A 27,189-nucleotide genomic window follows, 5' to 3' on the forward strand; every position below is an offset into this window, starting at 1 on the left:
CACCTGTCTGTTGGAATGGTTAATCCTGCACATATATATTATTATGATTCAATATACATTCTAGTCTAGGCCTACAGCCTTTTAATCGCTATTTACTCCATAATGATCTAAGCAACGCAAGATGTACAGGATTCATTCTGACCCATACATCTGACCAGGCCTGGAGTGGCTAATCGGGAGGGCCGGGACAATTCCAATGGTGGGCCGGTCTGACTTTTGGGCCGCGGGGACCGGTGTTCAATCATTATTTTTATTTATTTATTCAGGACAGGACTCCTTGCCCAGCCCCCCCGTCTAGACTTCTGCGCAGGGGGGCGGCACGAGCCTGAAACCGCCGGGCTGAAAAAGGCCCTTCATCTAAATGGACATATTCTTTAACCTTTCACAGACAAGAAAATGCACATTTCCTGCTTGACATTCATACAAGTTGTGCTCTGTGACCTGAAAAAGTATCTTACACCAAAGCCATAGACCAATAAGGTCATTGTTCTCAACATACCTTCTTAAATACTTAAAAATTGCAAAATGATGTCCTCACATAGCTTCTCTCCTCATGGCTCCACCTTGTGGAACAACAGGGTTATTACAATAATGAATGGCAAATATAATTTCGGTCCAGCCCTTTGGAATGATGACGTTAACTTCCTACCGTGTCTGTGATCAGTGCGAACGTAGAGGGTCGGGTCCTACATTTCAGTTAATTTTGTTAGTGAGCTTATTCTAGAAATATGTAAAGCAGTCCCATTTATTTTATCCTTCTATCCTTTTTATCAATATTTTATACTTCTTGAGTGTGCATATTTACTGTACTAACATTGAATGTGCATATTTCTACCTACTGTATCTCAACATATTTCTAACTACTGTATTACAAAGCTTTTCTACCTCCTGTATCTCAACATATTTCCATCTACAGTATGACAAATTATTTCTACCTGTATCACAACATTTCTAACTTTATCACAAAATATTTCTACCTTCTGTATCACAACATTTCTTCCTTAATCAGAAAATATAGCTACTCTATAACAACATATTTCTACTTAATGTATCTAAAAAAATTCTCTACAGTATCACACGCTATTTCTACTTACAATATCACAGCATATTTCTGTTCGGCCTCCCCATGCTAACTATAATCAGTAGAAACCCTTCTTCATTGCATGACGCAACTATATTATTCAAACTGTAAACATAACAAATATTGACCTGACAGAAGATATAGGAAGGATATTCGAACACAAAAAGGAACACAAGGTGAAATTTGACTTGATCTTTAATGGTTGGTAAATGTTAACGTTGCAACACACACGTATTCATTTTAATATGGAGTAAATAATGCCAGGAACAAACATCGCACATCAGCATCTTCAAAGACGGCCACGTGATTAAAAAAAGAAAAATCATTACAGCTCTTGCGAGGTATTTTGTACACGTTCATTGAAAAAAAAAACATGACAAAGTGGAATGTTAAGTACGGTCCATTAGTGGGCGTCAAACTGCGTGGACGGCTCTGTCGTTATCTTGGTGAGAGACCGGTCTTTTGATGGGCGCTTGTGGCTTATCTGTGTTAGTCTGTCCTGCTGTATGTAGCTTTGGGTAGGCTCATGTACCTAGAAAACTCCCTGGTGAGAAGCCGTGTCTGTGTATTTCCAGTTGTACTGCACCATGCGCACATGACACGACTCAACACGTATCTCATAAGGGTAATATCACGGCCAGGGGACGCCTATGGTGATATGTAAATGCAACATACCAGAGTGAATATATACACACGTAAGTCAAGTCAAGTGCATTTAGTCTATACATGTACGTGGATGCACGATGCATTGGGGATGTGTTGTAGAGGTGCAGGAAAGCAAAAGGTTAGTCACAGGGTTTGGTGTTAAAAAACAAAAGGGGAAAACAAGAAGGCTGAGCTGCAGACAGCAAGGACCTTTGAGAGGACAGGAACCCAAAGGGATCGGGAGAGTGGGCCACGGCGAAGGCGCAACCGCACACCTACCGGGGCTGAAGGGAATATAGGCCTTAGTGACTTTACTCGTTCTGTTGCTGTGCCAGTGGGCGGGGGATAAAGGTGTTCACTGTGTTTGCCACAGGGAAATAATAAATACATAAATAAATAACGAAATTAAAACTCGGTGAGGCATTTAAAAGAATCATCCTCGTTTATCTCAACCCGCTAAGAGGAAACATATCAGGGGTGGGAGGGTGTATGGGTGGGTGTATGGAGGCAGCACCACATGAGTAGCAGAAATGTCAAGGCGATCACAGTTAAGTAGTGGAACTATTCGTACATCCCCCCCCCCAAGTGATTCAGCACAACTGATCCAATGGTGTGTGAACTATCTGTAATGATGACCCCCCCCCCCCCCCCCCCCCCCCCCCCCCCCCCACTGATAGGCTACCACAGGCAGATGAAGACACACGGCGGAAAACTCTCCCCCCTCTGATCAGGGTGGAGGCCTGTCGTGCGGCGAGGAGGCAAGCCCCGACAGACCTCCACCCTCTGATCCGGGGGGTGGAGGCCTGTCGTGCGACGAGGAGGCAAGCCCCGACAGACCTCCACCCTCTGATCCGGGGGGTGGAGGCCTGTAGTGCGGCAAGGAGCCGAGCCGTGACAGGCCTCCACCCTCTGATCCGGGAGGAGGCCTGTAGTGCGGCGAGGAGGCCAGCCGCCTCAGGCCTCCACCTTCTCCTTCTCCTTCTGCTTCTTGCTCTTCTTCAGGAACGACGGCGCCTTGAACTTCTTCTTCTTCTTGGACGGGCTCTTGCAGGGCGAGCCCTCCGGGGTGCCCCCTAGTGGCTTGGCGGCGGGCGGCGGCACGGCGGCGGGGTCGGAGGAAGGAGCCGTGGTGGTGGTCTCATCGGTGGAGAGGCCCTTCATGCCCTTTTCCAGCTCCTCTATCGTCTGCTTCTCCTCCTCGCCTCCGTTTTCCACTACCACGGCCGGCGCCACCACCGCCGTCTCTGTGTCTTCTGAGGGGTGGGGGTCAGAATACAGAGAAGCCACGGCTTTAATGCGATTGGGTGGAGCCAGGTTGGGGGGGGCGGAGCTGGAGGCTGGGTCATTGTTGATGTGCCAGACATGCTTGCAGAATGAGAAGATGGATGTTTGTTGATGTTTTTCTCGGTACTTACTAGTAAGACAAAACCTTAGCACCAGAGGAGTGCCCTATAAAAGGGCGAGAGGACAGACAGAGAAAGAGACACACAGGGACAGACAGACGGACATACAGACAAGTACACAGGGTGGGAGTGGAGACAGGTGGATGTCACTACAAACATGCTTGAAAAATGACAAGGGCTTATCAAATTGGCCCACGATAACACCTCGGCAGCCTTTGTTACTCCATGTCACACCATGCTCTTGGGATACATGTCAGGATACTTAGAATTGGATGTGTTTGACACAAGAGGGGTTTTCCCTCTAACACACTCTGTATTTTTCAAGTTTTGTTATTATCATCAAATAAAACAAAAATATAGAAGTAATCAAAATCCTTAACATGTTGTCACAGAGTAACAGGGCTGCCAAAGAGCAGAAAATGCATGAGGACGTATCAAAGCGGTACTGAAGGCACAGGCACCAGCCCATGATGCCAAAGGACAGGCCTTAGGAAGCAGGCCGGCTGGTCAAACTGCAGGGCCGGTATGCGGAGAGGGGAGAGGGGGCTGTAAGCTGGGAGCGAGGCAGGCAGGAGGCTCAACGCCCAGCCTCACCTTGGAGCAGAGGGAGGTCGTTGGGCACGGGAACTCTGGTGGGAGAGCCCTTAGTGGGGGAGGCCTTAGTGGAGGAGGCCTTAGTGGGGGAGGTGGCAGGAGAGGACCCCTTGTCACCCACCTGCTCCTCTTCCTCCTCCTCCTCCTCCTCCTCCTCCCCTGACACACCAACATGAACCGACACACACACATACATACACAAACAGACACACACACACACACACACAAACATGGAGACACACACAAACACGCACATGAAGACACACACACACACACACATAAACACACACACACACACATAAACACACACACACATGAAGGCACACAGTCACAAACGCCCAGACACGTACATGAAGAAACACACAAACAGACACAAGCAATCACAGACACAGACACAAACAAACATATATTTAGACACAGAAAGACGTAAAAGACGAAGTCACAGGATTAAACACACACGCCCCACAAACAAGATCAGACCCAAGTGCCCACAGACACACAAATGTATTTGCGCACAAAGTGTGTACGTGTACATGATGTTTAAATATACACCAAGTACACACAGAGACGTGTGCAAATACAGAAACAGACGGATACACTCACAGAGGAAGTAAACACATATATAGGAGGACTGAGGTGAATAATAGGGATTGGTCCGGCAGACAGAGAGGGAGGTGAACAAGAATCACCACAGCACACCGTGTTTAGGACCCGCTGACCACCATTAGGAAGGAAGTTTTGTAGAGGGGCAGTTTGAAAGCTAGCGGCCGTCCTATAGAGATGTTAGTTTTTTACAATTGAAATATATAATCAGGCACACAGCTAATACAAAGCATGGCTACTGCTTTGTGTTAGGTCAGCGGTTAAGGGAGAAGCGCCTCGTTGTTCAGCTACGTGGATTCTGTAGCTGCTAGTGGTGGCCATCTGGCTTGAAGAGAAACCAAGCACTAGGGTCCACCCGGCAGCAAACACAGGCTGCTACACCGAAGACGGTGCCGCCCCTGCGGGTGTGATATTGGTGTTTGGTTACCTGAGCACCACCGGCCATGACAAGCCGTTTCAAATCCCGTCCTGTTCGAGCCGTTACGCGCGTGACCAGAACCAGCTACAGACCCACAGGCCGCAGAGCTCCAGCTGTTGGTTTTCGGGGCTGTGAAGCCACACAGGGCTGGATTCGGGAAGCGGCTGGTGATGGCTCGTTAAGCTCGTTAAGCTTGTTAAAGGGAGCGGTGAGACAGGAAGTGGGGGTCCTACCGTCAACGTCCTGCTTCCTCTGCACCTCCTTGCGGTACTCCTCCAGCTCGTTGTCGGTCAGCTGGTTGAAGGGGTTCGGGGGCTCTGGCTCCGGAGGAAGTTTGACCGGGCTCTCTGGAGACTGATGCACGCACACACACACACACACACACACACACACACACATTGATGCACACTGTCAACTAATAAAGGTTTTTATTAAACTTAAAGGTGCTGTAGGTAGGATTAGACAGCTATTATCTGAGTATAATTTAATTAATTAACTCAGCTATTAGGCAGTGAAATGCGAAAAGAGAATATCTTTTGGGAGTTGACCAGGCCTGAGTCTGTTTGAGCCAGTTTAGATTTAAGACTGCTCCCGGGTCATTTCTGACCAATCAGGGCATCTCTTCCCTCATTGGTTTGGAGAATCCATCTTGCCTGTTAATTACAGGTGTGTGATATGCAACACTTCTCAATGGTAGAGAAGTAGGGAGGGGATGGAGGAGAGAGAGTTTTTTTGGTAGTTTTGTTTCAGAATCGCCCTCTCTTCAAAGCTTTTCTATCCTCTCTCTTACAGCCCCTACAGCACCTTTAAATTATCAAACAATTGTACTCATCACACTTGTTTTAAATGTGTATTTCAAATGTAACTCTTGTGGCACGATTACCTGATTGCCATTCGTAAATGCTGCTCTGTGTTCAATTAATAAAAGTTAAACATGGACACTAACCGGGGGACAGTTTTCTGTGACGCTGGCCAAGACCTGAGACTGAGGCCCGGCTGTCTTCATGTCCTGACGGTTCTGCTGACGAATCTGAACAGAAAGAAAGAAATGCACAGATATAATGTAGCTGTTCATGTTGGCCTTTTTTCTAGCATTTGCACAGGGGAGTCCAACAAGGCAGTTTGATCACTCAATTTCTATTGACGTTTTTCGTGAGTGAGTGAGTGAGTGAGTGAGTGAGTGAGAGAGAGAGAGAGAGACAGAGAGAGAGACTTAGAGCTTTAAGGGCTGATTATGGTCCCACGTCACGCAACGCAAGGACCACTCAGACACTTCAACGCAGTCGTGAACGTTTTGGTTCTGCGTCGGGTTTTAGTGGGTGGACCAATCACAGCCCTTGCTGCTGCGTCGCCTCGACGGAAGGTTACAATTTTTGGGAGGCGCACGTCAGGCCCTTGCGGTGGACGCAAGGAGGGTCCGTAACCCCCTTGCGTTGCGTGAATGTGGGACCATAATCAGCCCTTTACTGTGGCATACCTTGTTCCGTGTCTCCAGAACCTCTGAGGGGTTGGTGAACAGAGGCACAAACTGGTTCCTCTCGATCTTGATGGACGTGCTGCCCGCCTGAGTCACTTCCTCTGCCTTCAGCCACTGAGCGGGAGAGAGTCAGAGAGAAAGAGAGAGGCTTTTCAAAGACCATACTGTATAAGACCCTATAGCAACACAAGCTGCTGAGGGAGGACACACTGAGATAAAGGCTTTGTCACCACACGTTGAATTCCTGAAATGAGATTTTTCAGAAGCATGGCAACCTTCACCTCGTAAACAGAAGGACACAATCCTCCTCATAAACCCTGACAAATACACATCACTTCATGATTGGATCTTTTCACAGAAAATGATGGTGGGCGGAATGCTGCATTCCTTTACCACCTCCTCTAACACCTCCGTCATCTTCAGCATTCCACCCAACCCAGTGTCTCTCTCTTAACCTAGAACCAGGAATGTAACTGAGGATTGTTTGGTTAGCTGCCATCTCATATCAGAGATTTTTGCTCAGAGTTTTGTTTTGCTTTGCATGGTTGCCAGCGAGGCAATTTCACTCTGCTCGCCTGGATGTCAGTTTCTTTGAACGACTATGTGTACATGCAGCTTATATAATCCACCACCAGGGGGTAGGCTCTGCAGAGATTGTTGACTAGAAGGCAGGCTTCCCCTGCAATGCAGAGGAGGCGAGAGAGCGAGGAACAGAGGGGGAGAGAGCATGATAGAGAGAGGGCAACATAGAGGGAGAGAAAGAGATAAACAAATTGAGAGCAAGAGAGAGAGATAAAGAAAGGGAGAAACAGAAGGGGAGAGACAGATCAAGCAAGAGAGAGAGCGATAGAGAGGGTAACGGAGGGAGAAGGATAAATTAAGTGAGAGCAAGATAGAAAGAGAGGGTGGGGGGGGGGGGGGGGTAGCCCCCCATCAAGAGCCTTTGTATGTTCACCCCCTGAGGGATTGGTGCATAAATGCAAGCACTTTGTCAGGATCCAGGGCATCAGGAGGAGAAATGCTGATCTCAGCTCATCATTTAGTTACTCATTCCTGATGAATGGGTTATCATCCACTTCACATGTGATATTGAAAAAAGCTAGACTCGGCTAAATGTTCTGTAATGTTTGTCAAATAAACAAAACTACAACCTTTAAAACATGACCAGCCTGACCCCGGCTCTACCAAAGGACCTGGCTCTCCGCTTGATGCTGTATCACGCTGTTATCATGTGGTGTGCTGAACATGTCTGCAGGCATGCGTTTCATAGTTGAGAGACTTCTCTCTGTCATATCCACAACTGTTGTGCTGTGTGTTCTCCCCCTGTGTCTGCCACTACCCTTGTCTGTCTCTGTGCTGTCCCTATCACACTCAACTGTTCACACCTGGCTTGCATCAGCTCATCAGCTCCCCTTCAAATACACCTGGTTTCCCTGCAGTCATCGCCAGATCATGGCGATGCCTGGCTCCAGTATTAACCCTAACTAGTCGCTATTCTGTTTGCTTATATCTCTGTGGATCAACACCTCCAGCCTGCCTGCTTCAGTCCCTCCAGCCTGAAGCTCCCCACTCTCCTACCTGCCCCCTGACTCAACCCTGGTATGGTCGAAATAAACCTTTGCATTACTCCAACTCCAGTCCTGTCTCTGTGTTCTACTTTTGGGTTCAGCAGCTATCGAACCCTAAAAGGCTGATCATGGTTCCACGTCGACGCAACGCAAGGGGGTTTACGGACCCATTACGTCCTTGCAGACCCTCCTTGCATCCACCGCAAGGGCCTGACGTGCGCCTCCCAAAAATTGTAACCTTGTGTCGAGGCGACGCAGCACTAAGGGCTGTGATTGGTCAGCTCACCAAAACCCGACGCAGAGCCAAAACAGGTTTGGGACTGCGTCGAAGCGTCTGCATGGTCCTCGCGTCGCGTCGACGTGCAACCATAACTGAGCCCAAACACTCCCTCGGCCTGCGTCTCTTTCTTACGGTGGTGGAGCGCTGGTGGTGCCCCGGGCTGGCCTGCTCCTGGTTGACCTTCTGGTAGGTGTTGGGGGTGTTGAGCCAGCGGCTGCGCTCTTGCTGCTGGCGCTGGGCGTAGGGCTGCTGGCGCTGGAGCCCCAGGTGGTGCAGTCCGCCTTCCTCCTCCAGGTGGCTGAAGGAGATGGCCGAGGCGGGCACCTCCACCTCGCGGCGCGTCCGTGTGCGCTCCGACTGCACGGGGAAGCGGTAGGCGTAGCCGGTGCGGTAACCCTGGAGACGGAAAAAAGGCGGAGGCGGAGGATTTTGTGCGGGGCGGAGGATGTACGCAAGAACGGCTTGTTCCCCAGATTCCTTGCAGGGGGAACAGAGCATCCAAAAATAATAATTTTTTCTCTGTGAAAATAATGTTCAAGGTCTTCCTCCTGCGCAACATGACATTTAAACTAGGGCTGGGCGATTCATCTAATTTTGATTTTAGTGCCAAAAGATCACAAAACTAATATAATCGAGTTTTTGTTATTTTTTTTAAAGATATATATATTTTTTTTATTAAATGTTTTATAGAAAGTGCAGAACAGCTGGATACATATCTGTACATTATTTTAGATTCGAACATTTTCTCTTTTCATTTTGTGTATTTTTTAAGGCAAAATTTCAAAGTTCTCAGTTACTAAGTGTTTTTGGGAGACATGCTGAATAAATAATCTTGTTTTCAAACTCAAAAATAACCATTTGAATAATCGTGATTTCAATATTGTCCAAAATAAAATAATCGATAATCGAGCAGCCCTACAAGAAACTGAAACAAACAGAGGGATTTATAAAGATAGATTTGACAGCGGACTATGAATAGATATTATTTTGACAGTCTTTCTCTCGGCCCTGGTGCATTGCTACTGACTCATTCTATCCGAGGCTATGAGGGGTATCGTTCAACTCTATCTTTAAAATAACCCGATCTAACCGTTGCCTACCAGGTTGTCCATGGTCCTCATGAGGGCTTCAAACTCGTGCTCCCCCAGCCGGCTCTTGGTCAGGGGTCCGAAGGTGGAGCCGGCCCAGCCCACGGTGCCGGTGGGGTTGGGTCTCTGGGTGGTCCGGTCCAGCAGGATCAGGTTCTGGACGCCGCCCGCGCTACACAGCGCCGACACCTGATCAAACACCCTACTGTCACACCCTGGACGCCCTCCCTGGCTCTGAACCAATCAGAGACAGCCAGGTGACGAGGGGGACTGTAGAAGCACATCTCTACTCCTACACCGGGGGTGCTTGTGGTGTGTTGAGGCTGCTTGGCTCCCAATTGGGAAGGTTTAGGTTTCAAACCCCAATGTCCGCAGTGTACCAGCAGGCATCCTATAGCAAGCTCAGCCCTACCTTCTCATGAATGACAGGTATCTAAAAGGATCACTTCCAGATGCAGGTGCTAGTTACAGCCAGAGGAATTAATCATGTGCAATATAAAGGCAAAGGCAATTTGCCTTTATATTGCACATGATTGCAAAACAATTACTAAGAGCTTTGCTTCATTCAATCAATATGAATGAGTGAATGAAGGAGTATGTTTATGAGGAGTATGTTTATTCCCTGGAATGGCAGGTGGGGTCGTGCAGAGATGTGTGTGTGTGTGTCTCTCTATGTGTGTGCGTGCGTGCGTGCGTATATGTGTTCTTGCTTGTGTAGTACCTGGATCTGGCAGGCAGACTGGATGTGGTAGATAGTGTAGAAGGCCTCTTCCACAGACTCTCCCAGCGCCACAATGCCATGGTTCCTCAACACCAGAACCTGAGAAGAACACCATACGCTTATAGAACCAGGGGTGGTAGACCCACCCCTGCGGCCCACTGGACCACACTCTCCTTCTACAATGTAGAGGGGGCCGTCATAATGGCACAATGTTTAGTCAACATTCACTTTATAGAACCGATACAAAGCTCTACAACAGCTGGCCAGCTGGAAACCATCTCGTTCTCGTACCGTGACCAGGACCACTCAATTGCACGATACCCAGCGACGAAGACGAGTCTGACCTAATTCTGACCACAGACTACAAAGAAGCCATCAGTGTCCGCCACACAAAGGGGCCCTCTGTGCGGGGCCAACACCGGCTGGCCTGCGGCCCCACCGTATCGGCGGTAGTCCACGGGACAGCCACGCGTCTGTGCGTCTCTCCCCGTGAACCGCGTGGACCCCGGGGGGGGGGGGGTCCTCCTCACCTTGCAGGTGGGGCCCAGGCTCTTCTGCAGCTCTACACGGTCCTCCTCGGCCTCCATGAGGCCGTTGTAGTCGTAGTAGGCCGTGTCGCCCGCCAGCAGGGCCTCGTGGGAGAGGGGCAGCAGCCCGCACTTCATGGCCGACACCTGGACAAGGGAGGGACAACCGGTCAGGCACGGGGCTCGTGGACCAATGAGAAGAGGGAGAGAGTTGGTTACTTCCTGCGAGGGGAAAAGCCAATGCCTCGCACCTGATCTGATAACCAGGTGGAGTATTGATGGTGGTTATCAGGAGACGGGTATCAGGCACGTGTTTAGGTGTGATTTCCCGGGAACAGCGACACAATATTGTGTGTTTTGCGTTTTTCAATCGAATCATAGAGGCTGAAACTTCTTACAGCGAAAGAATAATCGAAGTGGATTAAATATATTAAATGTCAGGTGAGACATGACACATCCGAGATATAAGATTTGTGTGAGATACAAACAGGCTCATCAGCGATTATAACCGATATCAACTTCTCTTCTGAGAAAACAACTAAGTAAGAAGGTGCCATTACAGAAAAAAAGTTGTACAATTTGATTGTGAGATCCTTTTACATTTTTTACACAAATTATTAAATATAATTATAATTATTATGTATTAATAATATTTTACATTATAGTATTCCTTCAACAACCTTAAAGCCCTCTTGTGAAGCAGCCCTTTGCTGCCACAATGCATGCTGGAACAAACAGCGTGGACGAGCAGGTCTGGACTAGAGGACGTCCGCTGGACTCACCGCGGCGGTGGCGGGGGTGTGGAGGTGCAGCAGGCAGCGGACGTCCGGCCGGGCCGAGTAGATGGCCGAGTGCAGGCCGAAGCGGTCCGTGTCCACTCCCATGGAGGTGCTGCCGCCGTCCACCACTTCCCCCACAATGTTCACCTTCACCTGGGGAGCCGACAGGGTTACCTCCCCTGGTCACATTCACTCTCACTAGCTAACGAGGAATGAGATGCTGGGTTAACCATTGTTTTGGTGCTCTATTGATTACAGCCTACTCAGAAACAGTTGATTGGAAGACTATTGGAAGTTATAAGCTTAGACCATAAAGAGGTTCATCACAAACTTAAATATATTTAGCTGGAATTAGGCATCCAAGATGTAAACCTTAGATGTATACCAGTCAATTGTCTTTACTTAGTTGAATCTAAAAATATATATATTCCTATTTATTGTCCTCTTGTTTCTGCTAGATAAGGTCAGATAACAGAGCGTGGGAGGACTCACCAGGCTGGAGGAAGTGACCTCAGAGTACGCCAGGCCCTCGGGCATCACCAGGAAGTGCTCCTGCTCCTTGCTCACACGCAGCTATTGCAGAAACGCCCGCCAGTCAGCAGTGGTAGAGACATGTTCATCAGAGACAGAGAGAGAGAGAGAGAGAGAGAGAGAGAGAGAGACAGAGCGAGAGAGTGACAGAGACAGAGAGACAGAGGGAGAGAGAAATATATAAATACATTGAAATTTGAATGGTCCTTATGAGTGTTATATTAACTACTTGACTATCCTCATTGCGTCATGTTTCAAGAAAATACTCAAAATACTAAACCCAATCAAAAGTTCCTTTTCCTTATAAATATTAGTTTAGAGGCATAACATATGTTAATGTGCTGGCCTAGCTCAAGCTATATCAGCCCTGTGTAAAGCTGACAGGTAAAGGACAACAGCCTCCACATGACTCATGTAGCCATGACAACAACAATGCCTTCACTGACGGTAAGGCAGCTTTGGTTGAGGCTGGCCCAGCCGAAGAGGTCGTAGAGCCGGTGGACGCTGGCCAGCTTGCAGCGCATCAGCCGCTCGCCCTTCACCAGGCCGCTGGTCTCAGAGCCCTGCAGGTCGTTGATGGGCGTCACCATCATCATGTCTGAGGGCGAGGGAGAGAGAGGGACGGGGGGGAGAGAGGGAGAGGGGGAATGACAGAGAATGGGTGAAAGAGAGAGAGGGGGGGGGAATGAGAGAGAATGGGTTGAGAGAGAGAGAGAGAGAGAGAGAGAGGAATGAGAACGAGAGAGAGAGAGAGAGAGAGAGAGAGAGAGAGAGAGAGAGGGGGGGGGGGGGGAGGGAGAGGGGGGAATGAGGGATGGGGTGAGATAGAGAGAGAGAAAGTGGGGAATGAGAGAGAAGGGGTGAGAGAGAGAGGGAAGGGGGGGAGAGGGAAAGGGGGGAATAAGAGAGATGAGGTGAGAAAGAGAGAGAGAAAGAGAGAGATAGAGGGGGGAGAGGGAGAGGGGGGTAGGAGAGAAGGGGTGAGATAGGGAGAGAGGGGGAGGGAAAGAGAGGAAAAGATAAGGGAGCGAGTAAGAGAGAGCGATAGAGAGAGAGAGATAGAGAGAGAGAGAGAGAGAGGGATAGGGGGTGGATTGGATGGATGAAACACAATAAGTCAAAGTGTTCTACATCCAATATACAGTATAACATGGTCTTTCTGTACAATGATTACCAGGCAAGGGACGTATATACGTATAGCAAGAATTAGAGCATAACCATCCAAAAAATAAACACACATGGAAGAAGTACAAACAAAAAAAAGGAGCAAAAGGTAAGTTAACACATAAAATCGAATATTATCTATGAAAATAAGTTGCATTATGTTCAAACAAGTGAGTGTAAGGCATTATGATTTCTCTGAGCCTCATATTTTCCCAAGCTAAAATAATGAATCAACTCATGAATAAAAGCAACACATTATTGCTTGTATTGTTTATTTGTGTCAGTAAAAAACGTGGGTGCTCTCTCCCTGGGTGCTTCAGAGCAGTGTGTTCAATTAATTGTTGTGTAGGAGTGTTTTAATGACATGGTTTCACAGGATTTTTTTTTTTTATTTTTCCGAAAATGAAAGCACTCGAAACAAAATTACTATCAAAACTATCAGTGTTATTCTGACTGTGAGCCCAAAATGGTTTAAAGGACTTAAAATCTTTTCAATCAAATGTTCTATTTCCTAAAAAACAAAACACACTGGATTGATCATAATAAGCTGTAACAATTACACAATTAGTACTTTAGTACTGATTAGTACTAGTGATTAAGTACTTATGTGTTCAAAGCAAAAATAAAAAGGTATTAAAGTAATTGAGACGATGATTGTTTCACTTGAAGCGGGCAGCTGCAGTCCTTTAACAATACTGCAAAGTCATGAAGCTATAAGGTCCAACACAGCAGCAAGCAGCCTGCCAGACAAATCACCCAGCCGGTAAATTAACCACCATCAAGAGTCACTTACTCTGCTGATTTTTCATTTACTATTATAATGAGTCTGTTAGCAGTACCTCTCTCCATAGCCTATTATTATGAGTTAATTTGCTGTAAGTGGTCGAACATAATATTTATTATACTTCTAGTCAATATAGCAGACACATTTTTCTTTTTAAAGACAAGTATCTAGAAACTAGTTTGTTCATTGCTATTAATGCTATTTTCTCCAGGTTTCTGGACTGAGTGAGCAGCAGATTGAGTTGATTGCCCTACTTTTGAATGTATATACTAAATTGTCCATGTGAAGGTCTGTATTCACCATGTGAAGGTCTATATAGACCATTAACAGGTCTATAGTGACTATGTACAGGTCTGTGTTGACCATGTACAGGTCATTATTGACCATGTTCAGGTCTAAAGTGACCATTTACAGGTCTATATTGACCTTATACAGGTCTAAAGTGACCATATACAGTACTATATTGACCATGTAGAGGTCTATACTGACCATGTTAAGGTCTTTTTCGACCCAGTACAGGTCTATTTCGACCCAGTACAGTTCTATTTCGACCCAGTACAGGTCTATTTCGACCCAGTACAGGTCTATTTCGACCCAGTACAGGTCTATTTCGACCCAGTACAGTTCTATTTCGACCCAGTACAGGTCTATTTCGACCCAGTACAGGTCTATACTGACCATGCTAAGGTCTATTTTGACCCAGTACTGGGCCACACAGGTATGTTTGACGGGGTCTTACTTGAGGGCGAGGCGGTGAGCGCGGCGGGGGATCCGTGCGAGGCCATGAAGTCGGCCAGCTGCCGCAGGGCCCACAGGTTGGAGGAACTGCCTCCCTTCTTCACATGATCCTGGATCAGCACGTCCAGCTCCTCCCGAAAGGACTGCACGCACACACACACACACGCACACATACACACACAAGCACACACACACACACACACACATGCACACACACACACACGCACACACACACACACACACACACACACACACACAAACACACACACACACACGCACACGTAGATACACACACACACGTAGAAACACACACAAAAGCACGTGCACACACACACACACGTAGATACACACACACACACACACACACACACACACATGTAGATACACACACACACGAAAGCACGGGCACACACACACACATGTAGATAAACACACACACACACACACACACATGCATATGCACACACGAACACACACACGTAGATACAATCACGGACACACAAACAGGAACAAACACACACACACACACACAACAAAATGCACAAATATATTTTAGGAAGGGTAGCCTACTACCAGCTCATGTGCATTCCCAGCCAGCTACACTTCACTCCCACACATACAAAACGGACACACTATATTTACAGCTGCCTCACGGTTTCTACATTGAACGGACTAGCTTATAATTGATGTCTGCAGCCACAGCTGTCAACTAGTGACTGAGAGAAGATTAAAAAAATAGATCTGTTGATCTGGGATAAACATGGAGAGCAGTGAGTGGAATTGAGTGGAAAAGAGAGCAATGGACGAGCGGGAGCGAGAACGAGAGAAAGAGAGAGTGAGAGAGAGAGAGAGAGAGAGAGAGAGAGAGAGAGAGAGAGAAAATATTGAAAGAGAAATGTTCTATGATCAGATGGTCCAGAGAAATTAAATATAGCTGACAGTGCAGGTCTCAGTCCCTCTCTCTCTCTCTCTCTCCCTCTCCCTCTCCTTCTCTCTCTCTCTCTCTCTCTCTCTCTCCCCCTCTCTCTCTCTCTCTCTCTCTCCCTCTCCCTCTCCTTGTCTCTCTCTCTCCTTCTCCCTCTCTCTCTCTCTCTCTCTCTCTCTCTCACCGGACTCTGCAGCAGGCTGGAGATGCGTTTCTTATGCTGGGGCCCTGAGCCGGGGGTGGAGTGTCCGGGGGACACGAGGCCCTCGGGGAGTCCATCGGTGAGCCCGTCGGGGAGCCCGTCGCTGGGGCTGCGCTGCACCGGAGTGCCCTTGGGCGTGGGGGACTTGCTCATCCTCTACCGCTTTCTCAGAGTCTCCGCGGGGACTTGGAACCGATGGGTGGGGCAGCGGGAGACGGCTGTGGACAGGAAGCAGAACCAGGTTAACGAAACACACCGCAAACCTCCACCAAACAGCCCTGCCCTGGAAATGTACTTAACCAGTATGTGCCCTGTTATACTAATCTGTTGGAAGTATTTTGACAGATACGTATTGTAAACAATATTTCAAAGAGAATTGAAACAATTAAAAGAATATATACAAATTACCAAATTACATTTCAGCAGCAGTAATATTTCAGTTAATATTTTGAGCCACTAGCTGTCTGAATATTAAAACCACATCACTGACCACTCATTCCAGTGCATTAAGTGTGCTGCACTCCATACACGCAGCATTAAGCAGTAAGAGGCACTATCAGCAGCACATATTGAGACAAACAAACATACACAACAACAGGAAGTTCACTAATGTTTCGCTGCCAGTAACGAGAGACGAGGCAAGCGGCTTACAGTTACAGTCTTCAGCTTGGGCCACTCCCAGAGAAACAACAGAACTGTCCCTCCAGCACCAAAACGTGCACACGCGAGCGTGTACGCACCTCTGTACAGGCTTGATAAGCCCCCTGTGAGACCCTCTACACCCTCTCCGCCGGGCTATCTCCGATCAACACATCTACCCAGCTAGCGTTGACATGTTTCCATGGATACCACACCCAAACATACCGTATCGTATGCATCTATCTCGTGTTCCTCCAATGCCATATACTGTAAATGGCGTTGGAAGATCCTCAAAAAGATCCAGAATTGTTGTGTGTCTCTATGTTTCTACAGGAGAAAAGGCTTCAGTTGTACACACAAACACACATGCACACACACATGCACACGCACACAAACTCTAGTAAAGTTTCCGGCATGATGGTGAATTAATAATGCAGTGTTTGCATACGTTTTACTGTTCACTTCCTCCGCTGGATTCCCGGATCGTTTCCTGATTTCCAACCACACCATCCATTGAATGCAATGACATTCAGTGAGTCAGCAGTTTAGATGAGCTCCGCTTCCCTCTGGTTGCCCTCTCAAAGCATACTCCTCTGTATGCTGTGAGTGTTTGCTTCTTAACATGAATGGCTTCATGCCCTAATTGTTGAAATTCAAGTTTTCCCACAAGCTGCGAGAATACCAATAAGCTGTCTTAATAACAACACAGAAGTAGCAAAACAATTTAGACGCCTCGATTTCTTTCAGCGCATGTATCACATCCTCTGTCAGCTGATTGAAGACCTGCAGTACAGCTGAATACTTATATTATTATGTATGTTATTTTATGTTGTAAATGCATGTGTCATATGACAATGAAGCACTTTGAATGTAAATGTTATTCATTGAATTGAGAGAGTAAGCGAAAGAGGGAGACATGGAGACCGGAATAGAGAAGAGAGGGCGAGAGAGGGACAAAGAGAAGAGGGACATACAGCCAGACAGCCAGACAGACAGAGAGGGAGGTAGAAAGAGAGAAAGACAGACAGAGAGAAAGAGAGAGAGCTAGAAAGACAGACAGAGAGAGAGAGACCGAGAGACCCCAGCTGCAGAGAGGCAGCAGATGGAGAGTGTGTGTCTCTAGGGAGAGTCATAATGACAGGTGGAGGAGGGTGGGAGGCCGTCATTGTCTGACTATTGAACCCACCCACTCCACCACCATCCCTCCTCCTGGGCCCCGCTGGCCGGGCCGGCCGCATCATCAACACCTTGTCCCTGGTCTCTCCTAGGAGACCGGGAAGAAAGAGGATCTCTCATCCTGCTGGCTCCTGGCCCCAGCCCCATCCCTGGGCTCCTGCTAAGCTTAAAGAGACAGACAGCCCCGCTGTCTAGGATTACAACCTTCAATGCTGACCAACGGGCTAATCCTTGCGTTTCAACTCTCCCATTTATGAATGGTTTATTTATACACTTTCAATTGATTATACTGCTGAATTAATTTTATATATTTATATCCCAAGGACAGTGCACAATTCATATATTGCACCAGAGCTAGCTATAAGCTAATTCATCGGTATTCCCTAGACTGGAGTTGTTAATACCACACGCCTGTAAATATGTGCTTTGAAGGTATAGTGTGCAGTCAGGAAAATATCAGTAAAAGGCAGATTGAAATAAGATTTAATTAGAGGACCAATAATTATAGGGGGACTATTGCACATTGTAGTTTGTTCTAAACAGCGGTTGGCTGTTTCATTGGCATGTTACCCAAACAGAGGTATAAACTGTACCATGCATGGCACAAGTACACAAGTTGAATCAGAAACATTCAGACAGACTTTATAACTTGCGTGTGTAGTTGCATACAATTTGACTTCTGCTGAAGAAGCAATGCCTGTAATAACACAGACGTATACATTTCAGTCACCACTCTGAATCCCCAAAGCATATTGAATACTCAAATAAAAAATAATGATATGCTTAATATCAAACCGAATACACCAGTCACTCATTCATCGTTTTTTGTTTGTTTATTGGTTCCAGGAATGACAGACACACACACACACACACACACACACACACACACACACACAAATTGCTTGTACTCCATCCGGATATTCTAAAGGTGCAGGCATTACAATATAATGTAAACCCAGGACGATTATTCCCCCCTGTGTATGATTTTATTGATCGCAGAAAATGCACCCACTCCTGTTTCAGCCCTATTTCCTGTGTCTGAGAGCTCAGTATCCAGCCGACAGACGTCAGGGGTATAATTACATAAGTAACTCAGGATCGCTCCTTTCTGGCACCACTTTCATTAGTGCTAAGGCCCTAATGGCTAGTCAGTGGATGCTAATTATGCAGCCACTTTCTAACAAGTCAACATTGATTATGTCTAGCGCCGAGCTCTTTTCAGGTGTATTCCCTATTCCTGTATTTCTGTTTTGAAAGGATTCATGAGCTGCGATCAGAAGGTTTTTTTACCAAAGTCTGAATGACGAGTGTATCCAGAACCTCCTCTACTCTGCACATCAGTGTGGAAAACACGCTTTGTGAAGACATTGGAGCAATCTCAACACACAAGCACACACACACACACACACACAGACAGCAGACCCCAACGCGTCTGAGGGTGACAGCAATAACGACACACAATCTACATTTCTGAAGAATTGTTGGTGAGGAAGTTTGTTTTTGCAAAAAGGACCTAGCCTACACATTGAAAATGATTGTAATGCTGTATGCAGTTATAAAAACTCGTAGTAAAGTGACGTAGTACGTATTGACCGCAAAGGAGGGAAATTTGGCTCCATGGTAACACAGACCATGTCCAACCACTCATGACCATGATGGTGTCACTTTAACAACAAGTTACATTATAACAATACGCTACAATATCCCACTACAACACTCTCCCACTCTAATGGACATAAATTCATTTTCGACTAAATTCATATATATATATATATATATATATATGAATTTAGCCCCATTTCTCTTACAGTCTAGTCTACTAGCGCTTATGATTACACATGGTCAAATCTAAATGTATAGTTATAGATACTATTATTCATGATCACAGATATAACATGGACTGACAATCTACTTTACAAACCAAACCCGAGTAGGCTACAACCGACGCTGTAAATGAACGATGCATACATTTGAACCTTGTGGAGCTGGTGGGACAAAACTGAAACCTTCACCACTGATTTAAACACCATTACACCATGTATTTCACCATTACACAATCCAATCTAATATCGTATGGACATTGCCGCTCAAAATGTGTGCATTGTTTTATGAGTCTATTTTGAGCATTTTATAGGCCCAGAGCGTCTCCCGTTCATCTATTCGGATGGTAGTCTACATGGCTGCCTAGCAACACCGCTTTAGCGCTGCAACATCAGTACCGCGTATGGGGAGGCGCTGGCAATGGCCACCCGCAATCTGCCAACGATCAGCAGTGCTCTTTTAACGTCAGAAGCTAAACACATATTCCATTATCCAAAATAACGACGCATAACGATGCACTTGAACAAGACCATATATCCGATTTAAATAAGTACGACCATTAAACAATAAAACGCGAGGTCGTGATCATGATCGAACACTAGAAGGCACCTTGCAAATACACCAAAAGCTACGTTGTAAGCAGTTTAAACGCGACCAGAGGGTTGTTCATACCGATAATGGTTATTCAGATATATTCGAATAAAAAGGCTACGGGAGGTAGTACTTGAATGACCTAAATTAGAATGTGAATATACGTTCTCGAAAATCCACTTTGAACAAGGCACGGTGGCATAGCAATATAACCAGGCCATAGCTGGATGCTCATGATGCATTGCATATTGCACTTTTTTTTGTTGTGTATACATCAGAATGAACAGGGATGGGCTATACGCTTATTCCTCCAGGAATTAAGTGAAATATCCATTTATAAAGCTATTCAGTTATTCATCGGATGGTAAATTGGAAATAGACTCCCAGCACGCGCCGCCATGCAGGAACATCCCATTAATCGCAGTGGATTCGCTTAATTAGAAAAACATATTTAAAAGGCAATGTGCTTACCTTAGTGCATCCTTGGCAAGCTATTCTCTGCGGATGCAGGTCACACCCACGTCTTGAGTTTGTATAACAGGTCTCTCACAAAATATTTTAAGAAAATTATTTGTACACCCTATTACCAAGGCCTCATGAGCCAAGTCCATGCAGCCTGGTGTTTTTCATGGTCGCGCATGGACCAGCCCACTGCCACGCCTGCAGACCGTCAAAACCTGCGACTCTCGCTTGAGCAGATGAGATGCGCAAAGGCTGACTCAGGAGTTCAGAGTAAACTGGTGAATCAATCTCTACAGAATCCTAAATATGGTATTTATCATGCAATAATTTGGTGCAACCATAGGTTTACTCCGCGTCGATTTAAATAACGTGTTCTTGGCCTAGATCATAGTTTAGTTACGATTTTCTGCAAATTGGCGACACCTGCTGTTCCAGTTTGGGTTACGTGTAAACTGATACTGGATCATGTCCAAACTGAATCAATATATTTGATTGCCAATGCAATGCGATTAAGCATAATTCATGACGAGCATATCAATAATTGTGCCTCGTTGCCAAAATCTTTAGTCAAATGTTTGACATTATAGTGTGTCAAACACTGTACCAGCAAGCTACAAGATTACATTTAATCCAAAATATATATATATCATCCTATACATTGTTTGAAACCCCAATCTAATATGAGAGTAAGTGACTCTTCGAGAGTGAGCGAGTGTACAGTATATTGTTGAATTTGAATCACATGATGCTACAATTGTAAATATGTTTCAATATATGCCTACATTAGATTATATTATAAATAAAAAATAGAAGTCATCAAGACAGTGCACATTTTATTTTGGGGACATCCAAGAAGTTTCTGAAATAAATACATTTACAAAATGGCAAACAAAATTCGTAAAAACTTTTAACTAAAATAAAATACAATGCAAAATAAATTATTCAATCTTCTGGAAACCCCTTTCCTTAAAGCAGCATGCCCCTAAATGAACAGGTTGATGAATATATGTTATCACAAATGCATAGCCAGTTATGAATTGTGTTGCATTTAATGCAACACAATTAATTTGCGCTAAATTAGCGCTCATAAAAGTAATATACCATTGCGTGAGTGAGACTATGCATGGGCGTGTGTTTCAGAGTAAGTAGGTGTGTGTAATTAGGTTTTGGGACAAACATGCTTTGATTCCGAATAACGTCACTTTGTTTTGATTTCAACAGCAATGCTTTCATGTCAAGTGTTGTTGGATGGACCCTAATGTGGCATTAGCGTTGTCAAGCCAAAACCTTCCCCCTACAGAAAAACACAGCACACAGAGTTTCCATCTCGTGCATAGTGAGTGTGTAAACCCTATTTAATAACTTTATATATTGTTGTAATGGCTTTGCAATATCCATTGTGACAACTGTAGCAATCCTCTGCATTGGTAAGTGATCATTTCGGAGATGGCCTCTAGAGCAGGGGTTCCCAAACGCTCATCCTCCCGACCTGTGGAGCTACTTTTGGCCCAGGACACACCCAATGTTTTGTGCAGTAAAATAAATTGTTAGAAAGAGAGATAGGACATAATCTTTCAAAGTTTTACTTTTTTCACAACTGTATCCATGCCTTATATGCATTTTGTGATAAATAGTAGGAATATGCTGAAATTATACTGCATAATAGATTTTCTAAAATTAACTGGCAAACCCTTAAATAATTACTCCAATAAACCCCCCATGGCGATTGGTGCTTCTGGACTAGTACCATTTGGTGCCATGCCATGGCGCTGTTTGACTAATTTCTAAGACCAATTTCGCAACTATATTATCAGTCCCTCCAGAAAAACGTTTTTCTGGAGGGACTGATGATATTTTTGCATATTCCCGCAACTTCATCGCATAAAATTGCATAAATACGCCGCATATTTCATCGCAATTTTTAAGAAAACGTGCCCCATAATCAAAGGATTTTTGGCCGCAACAATCACAAAAAAAACGCCGCATTTTTCTGGAGGGACTGTATTATGTGTTAAGCTGCTTTCAAACCGCCGCATCCATTCATTTTAATGAGGGAAGGGCGGCAGAGCGGAGGCGGTTACAAAAGCGGCTGAAAACCAGGAAGTGGTTGTCGCCCACGTGAACACGAACAGATTTTATCCTACCGCTCAGCTTTCCCCGTGTGAAAACTTTCGGTGGCAGCCGCCATGCGGCAGCAGCAGCCGCTTTTGAAAACGCCTGGCCCTTCACACCGCCGCGCTGAACCCTCCGGCAGCGAGGCGGTTATGAGGGCGGTTGCCGCACGGCGGTGTGCAAGTATATGCAACACGTGAACCTCCTAAGATTGCGCAATTTGATTGGTTCGCTATCTCGGGCTATTGGGCAATATCCCATGATGAGATCTCAAACTCGGGATATTGTTTTCCCCACTCTTCATTTCGTCTTCAGCGAATAATTGTTGATTTTTATAATCTATATCGTTCATATTTCAAATGTACGGAATGAAATTAAAGTAGCCTATAAAATAATTGTACATACATTTAATGGAAAATAAAAGGGATCTTAGAACTTAACATAATAAACTCACCTGACAAGTGTAATGACATTTTCAAAACCTTTCTGGAAAGGGCCGATTAGCTTAATGGAGAATTCTGTGGAGTAAAACCAAACATTACCAATTAACTTGCAGTCAAAAGGCTGCAGTTCAGTCAACAGTACAGGGGCCACATGCATTGAATTCTGAGCAAATTAATGCCCAGCAAGAAAGAGAGAAATGTGTTATATTTCCTTGATGATCAAACAGTGCATAATTGTGGGGGGTGGGTAGGTAGATGTATACCTCACAGGTTATTTTATACATGGACCAAAAATCCTAGGAATGCTCATAACTAGTTTGCACGCAACTAATGTGATGCCATACCAAGACTTCAAACAGTGCTTTCCGTGTCGTCTAAGGATGTAGGCTACGCATACCCTCAATTTTTTTTCTGTACATCTTCAATTATGCCTGGAAAAAGGCATGTTTCTGAAAACATTTCTCTATGCAGAAAGGTTCTTCAACCCAGTTTCCGATGTTTGGACTTAACTACATTAGATAACCAAACTAAAAAACGATACATTAAACATGCGGTTCATATGTTCAAATGTCGCATTGCATAAAAAAACATGTAAATTCAGACCTTTAATCTCTTCTCCTTGAATTACCCAATCAGATGTCTTTATGGAAACAGCTAGAGACAGCGTCACAATTTGACTTTTGACTCACTTAACAGGCTTACAGAGGTTCCTCTGTTGATTGCCGATAGCATTTTCCTGACAAATGAATGAATTGTATCACAGCTGATTGCCTATTGTTAGGTGTCCTAATGCAAGGATGTATCCGTCCTGGAAGAATAAAAACAATCCCCATATTCTGTTCATAATTACAGGATTTGATTAGAAAGCAAATGTGTTTTAGTCACAAAACCTACACTGTAGAAATTCATTAAAGTACCCATTAGAAGTAATTTACAATTATAAAAAAACAATGGTTTATTTTAGTACTTTGAATGCATTATATCCAAGGAGGAGAGTAGGTTTGCATTCGATTGTTGCAACATCTGGAGGGTCAGCTGGTTTTCTACTGATGAACTTAGTCAAGGATACTCAATGCGCAAATATTTGAGCTTCCTACGTTCTGTGTTGCGAATCAAAGGCTCAGACAAGTGTGTGAATGGACATAAAGAAAAGCCATTACAACCATCTGAAGGGGCTCAATAGAGCAGTGGGCATTGCAAAAGCACATTTGCTTTAAAAGGATGACACTGTTCAAAATGTCCTAAAATACCCTGCACAGAGGTGCTGCAAGATTAAACTTCGCACTGGGGAAACCGCCACTGGACCCGCACAGAGAAAGGTATTCCATGGTTGCTCAGGTGTTATAGGAATACTCTTACCACCAGATGTGTCTCCATATCGACATCACAAGTGTCTACCCCGATGCATGACTGATAGATCAGCCTACCAGTTGGTGCGTTCAACTGAGTGGGACCATCATAGGTAAACACTGCCATCTTGGATGTCACTTGAAGGAAGATTTTGAAATGGGTCATCAAAATCCAACCATGTATTTGGGGCTTTTCGGGCAAAGCTGCAATATATAATCCTTCATGTAATCAAAACTAGAAAGAAAAGATGTTTCAATTAGTAAATACATAAACGGGCTGCAAAAACAGATCACACCAGATTTCAAAAAGGTAAAAAATTAGACTGAAAAATAAAAACTAAAAATATTTTCTTTCTACATCTAAGATTTATTTCCCTGGAAGTGAGTGGACAATCCCACTTGTGATGTCACAGTGGGCGCAGTGGGTTGAAGTGAACCCCGGGATTCATATTTTAGGCATGAGAGTTCGAGAAGGAGAGGCAAGGAGTAATCCATTCCAAAGTTGGTATGGTATCAACCCATGACAACTTTTTGATACTTTGGATTTTAGCTAGTACAAGCCATGGAGAACGATGTTGTACATGAAATGTGGCATTAAACTACAAGTATCCAAGAAGCTTAACCCTCCATGTGAAACAGCCATTCACAAGGTGGTTGTTAGACTAGCAAAAACATACAATTTTTCACCCGTTATTTCTAAATTACTATTACCATCATTATTTTTTACGCCGTTATAGACCAGATAAGGATGTTACCAACATATGGGTGCCCACTCCGACGAGAGGGTGAAAGATTACCTGATCGGGTGCCATCTGGATGATGAACTGGTAGGTGGGCACCACACAGTGTTGCAGCAGCAGTCCATTGAGCTCGGCTTGCTCTCCCCCATAGGCTCCGACAGGCAAGGTCAGCGTGAATCCCTCAGACATCTTCAGCTCTGACAGGTCTTTTAACTGCCAGCAAGACACCACATCAGTATCAATAAAAATTGCATGAGCCTCGTCGTTTCTCTCCCAGTAAGCGCGTATCTCAGTATTTCCAAGTATACAAACTGACTAATAATGTGTGGCGACACTGGTCACTGGTACATTAGCCAAATAAATCAGATAATAAATAGACAGAGGGACAATGAAGAAAGAAGCTGGGGTATGCTCTGAAAGTTTGATTCGGTGCCTTTCTGTTCTCTACCATAAATCATTGTACAAAGCAACAAACTAAAGAAGGCTTACATCGTCTTCTCCCCACAAGCCACTGTTCATGACCTCCGCATTACCATAACTAATCGCCTTCTTCAGGAAGTCAGTCCCACCGGTGGCGTCTCCCTACAGACATGCATAAACCAAGCATCAGTAAGCGCCACAACGACCTTCACAAATACAATAGAGGACACATGTTGAAGGTCTGTGTAAAGTTCATACTTAACCTTTTCAGTGTCCTGAAGCACGGCCACTAGCAATCGGATGTATTCAGAGGCCGCCTTGAGTGTGTCCACTTTGCTTGGCTTGTGGTCGGGGCGCATGAGGGGCACCATGCGCTTCAAGCGGAAGAACATGGTGTTCAGGTTCCTAATCTATAGGTTTTAATAGAAAACAAATGAAAAGAAGAACCTTTTCAACACTTGGATCAACCAGTGTGGTTCCTAAAGCACCAGTGTCCTGCCTAAAGATGATTATTGTTGGTGAGGCAGTCTATGTCTATCCCAAGTCCTGCAGGTTAGTCCTACTTATGTTTGAATTCAGTAATTATCAATAGAAAAAATAAATAAATACAGCTAGCTTGGCAACTAAAGACGAGCCACCTGGGGTAGTACCATACATACCGAATACCAATTCTGAAGCCTTTTAAGTTTGACCGACGTGACTTACCCGCAGACGTTCTTTGGCGTTCACAATTTCCCTTTTCTTCACAATTTCAGTGTAGTCCTCGGCGACCACATACACGCCATCTTTTCGTTTGAACTTTGCGATGCTGCTGTGAACAGGGAGGAAGGCCTCCCCCCTCACCCGCAACAATATATCACTCATCAGTTCCGCCGGTGGAACCTTCATTGTAATAAGTCCTGAAAATTAAGCTGATTTGTATATGGATGGTGGATTTCCCACAGACACACGCAATAAGGAAAAAAAGACACACCTGTGTCAGGGTGCCTAATTATCAGCTGTGTGCGCTTGTGCACGAGGAGGTGTTTGCTCGTGCGTGTGTCTGGATCTCACTTTGAAGGGCCTGACGCGCGCGGCGTTGTTGTCTGTGACATTCAGGGGATCCCGGGGGTCTCACGTTTTTAACCTTTTCAATATATGCGTCGCAGCTAGGGAATATGTATAAGACGATCTATGATCGAGAGAAATGTTATGATGAATTATATATAGGGGTGATGATGATGAGGATGATAATATAATTATAATAAAAATGAATAATAACAATAATGCAAATAATAATTCATATTATTATTATTTTCCATGAAAGAGTGTTTGGTGTTCAATTTGTTTTCATTAATATAATATATAATAGGTTTAATTTAATTTATTAAACACACCTACTACGTTGGATACCTGACGTCGCGTACAGCTGTGGGGAACTTCCAAAGCAGTTACCATTCGGCGTTCTGCACTTCCCGTTCACTTACTATGAGTTTGGATATGGCATCCGACCTTTCACCAGAATGTGTGGCCGATAAGGTATCGTAAATCGTTCTTCTTTAAACATATTTAATTTGCGTGGTATCAATTTTGTATCACTTTTGGTTAAGATTAAGAGGTTTATATAGACAAATATGTATTTCGATGTGCCATGTTTCAGGGTGGCAGCCACCGAAACCATTTGGGAGTTTTAGGGTATAGCTTTGTTAAAGTTCAAGGTGACATTGCGCAGGTTTTTAAAATAGTTGTTGGTGTTATTTTTGTTCAGATGAACATGGGGCTCGCACTTATTTTCCTAATTTGAATCACATTTCCTCCTTTTTTCGACCGTATGTGCCTGCCCTGTATTGATTCAACAGCACCTCACTGGTAGCCAATCACAAGCTAAAACAGGGCGTGACGCGACCTACTCAAATTACTATTATGAGG

The 27,189-nt window shown here is 45.0% G+C and overlaps 2 protein-coding genes across 8 annotated transcripts in view; one reads left to right on the plus strand and one right to left on the minus strand.

Moving 5' to 3' along the window:
* Window positions 1-2,407: 2,407 nt before the first annotated feature.
* add2 (adducin 2 (beta)) lies at window positions 2,408-20,382 on the minus strand. 7 transcript variants are annotated; one of them, XM_079745590.1, is made up of 16 exons: window positions 20,227-20,381; window positions 15,511-15,746; window positions 14,403-14,544; window positions 12,162-12,313; window positions 11,677-11,757; window positions 11,188-11,337; window positions 10,409-10,552; window positions 9,879-9,977; window positions 9,170-9,346; window positions 8,202-8,465; window positions 6,222-6,335; window positions 5,691-5,774; window positions 4,978-5,098; window positions 3,724-3,882; window positions 3,142-3,175; window positions 2,840-2,979 (listed from the first exon to the last, which is right to left on the minus strand). In XM_079745590.1, coding segments are annotated over exons 2-16 (1,893 nt in total). In that variant the 5' UTR covers window positions 15,682-15,746; window positions 20,227-20,381; the 3' UTR covers window positions 2,840-2,978. The 7 variants fall into 7 exon arrangements, with proteins under 7 accessions (XP_079601718.1, XP_079601715.1, XP_079601712.1 ...); XM_079745592.1 differs by lacking the exon at window positions 3,142-3,175 and having other exon boundaries at window positions 2,408-2,979; window positions 20,227-20,382; XM_079745589.1 differs by lacking the exons at window positions 3,142-3,175; window positions 3,724-3,882 and adding an exon at window positions 17,354-17,431 and having other exon boundaries at window positions 2,408-2,979.
* A 6,319-nt stretch (window positions 20,383-26,701) lies between these two features.
* The window catches only part of hk2 (hexokinase 2), a 34,952-nt gene continuing 34,464 nt past the window's right edge, over window positions 26,702-27,189 (plus strand). The window contains exon 1 of the mRNA XM_079748318.1: window positions 26,702-26,799. Within this exon, the coding sequence (XP_079604444.1) occupies window positions 26,749-26,799 (51 nt within the window). The 5' untranslated portion in view covers window positions 26,702-26,748. The remainder of the gene's footprint in view (window positions 26,800-27,189) is intronic.

This window comes from Pollachius pollachius (genome assembly GCF_949987615.1).
Source record: "Pollachius pollachius genome assembly, chromosome: 1".
In the NCBI taxonomy this organism is placed as follows: Eukaryota; Metazoa; Chordata; class Actinopteri; order Gadiformes; family Gadidae; genus Pollachius; species Pollachius pollachius.

Excerpts from the sequence above, each read along its gene's own strand:
- add2 (XM_079745592.1), bottom strand. The coding sequence starts at position 15,681 with ATGAGCAAGTCCCCCACGCCCAAGGGCACTCCGGTGCAGCGCAGCCCC. Across the intron at positions 12,314-14,402 it reads GCTCACCGCCTCGCCCTCAA|ACATGATGATGGTGACGCCC; the intron begins GTAAGACCCCGT and ends CCTCGCCCTCAG. Across the intron at positions 11,338-11,676 it reads AGGTCACTTCCTCCAGCCTG|GTGAAGGTGAACATTGTGGG; the intron begins GTGAGTCCTCCC and ends TCGGCTCCCCAG.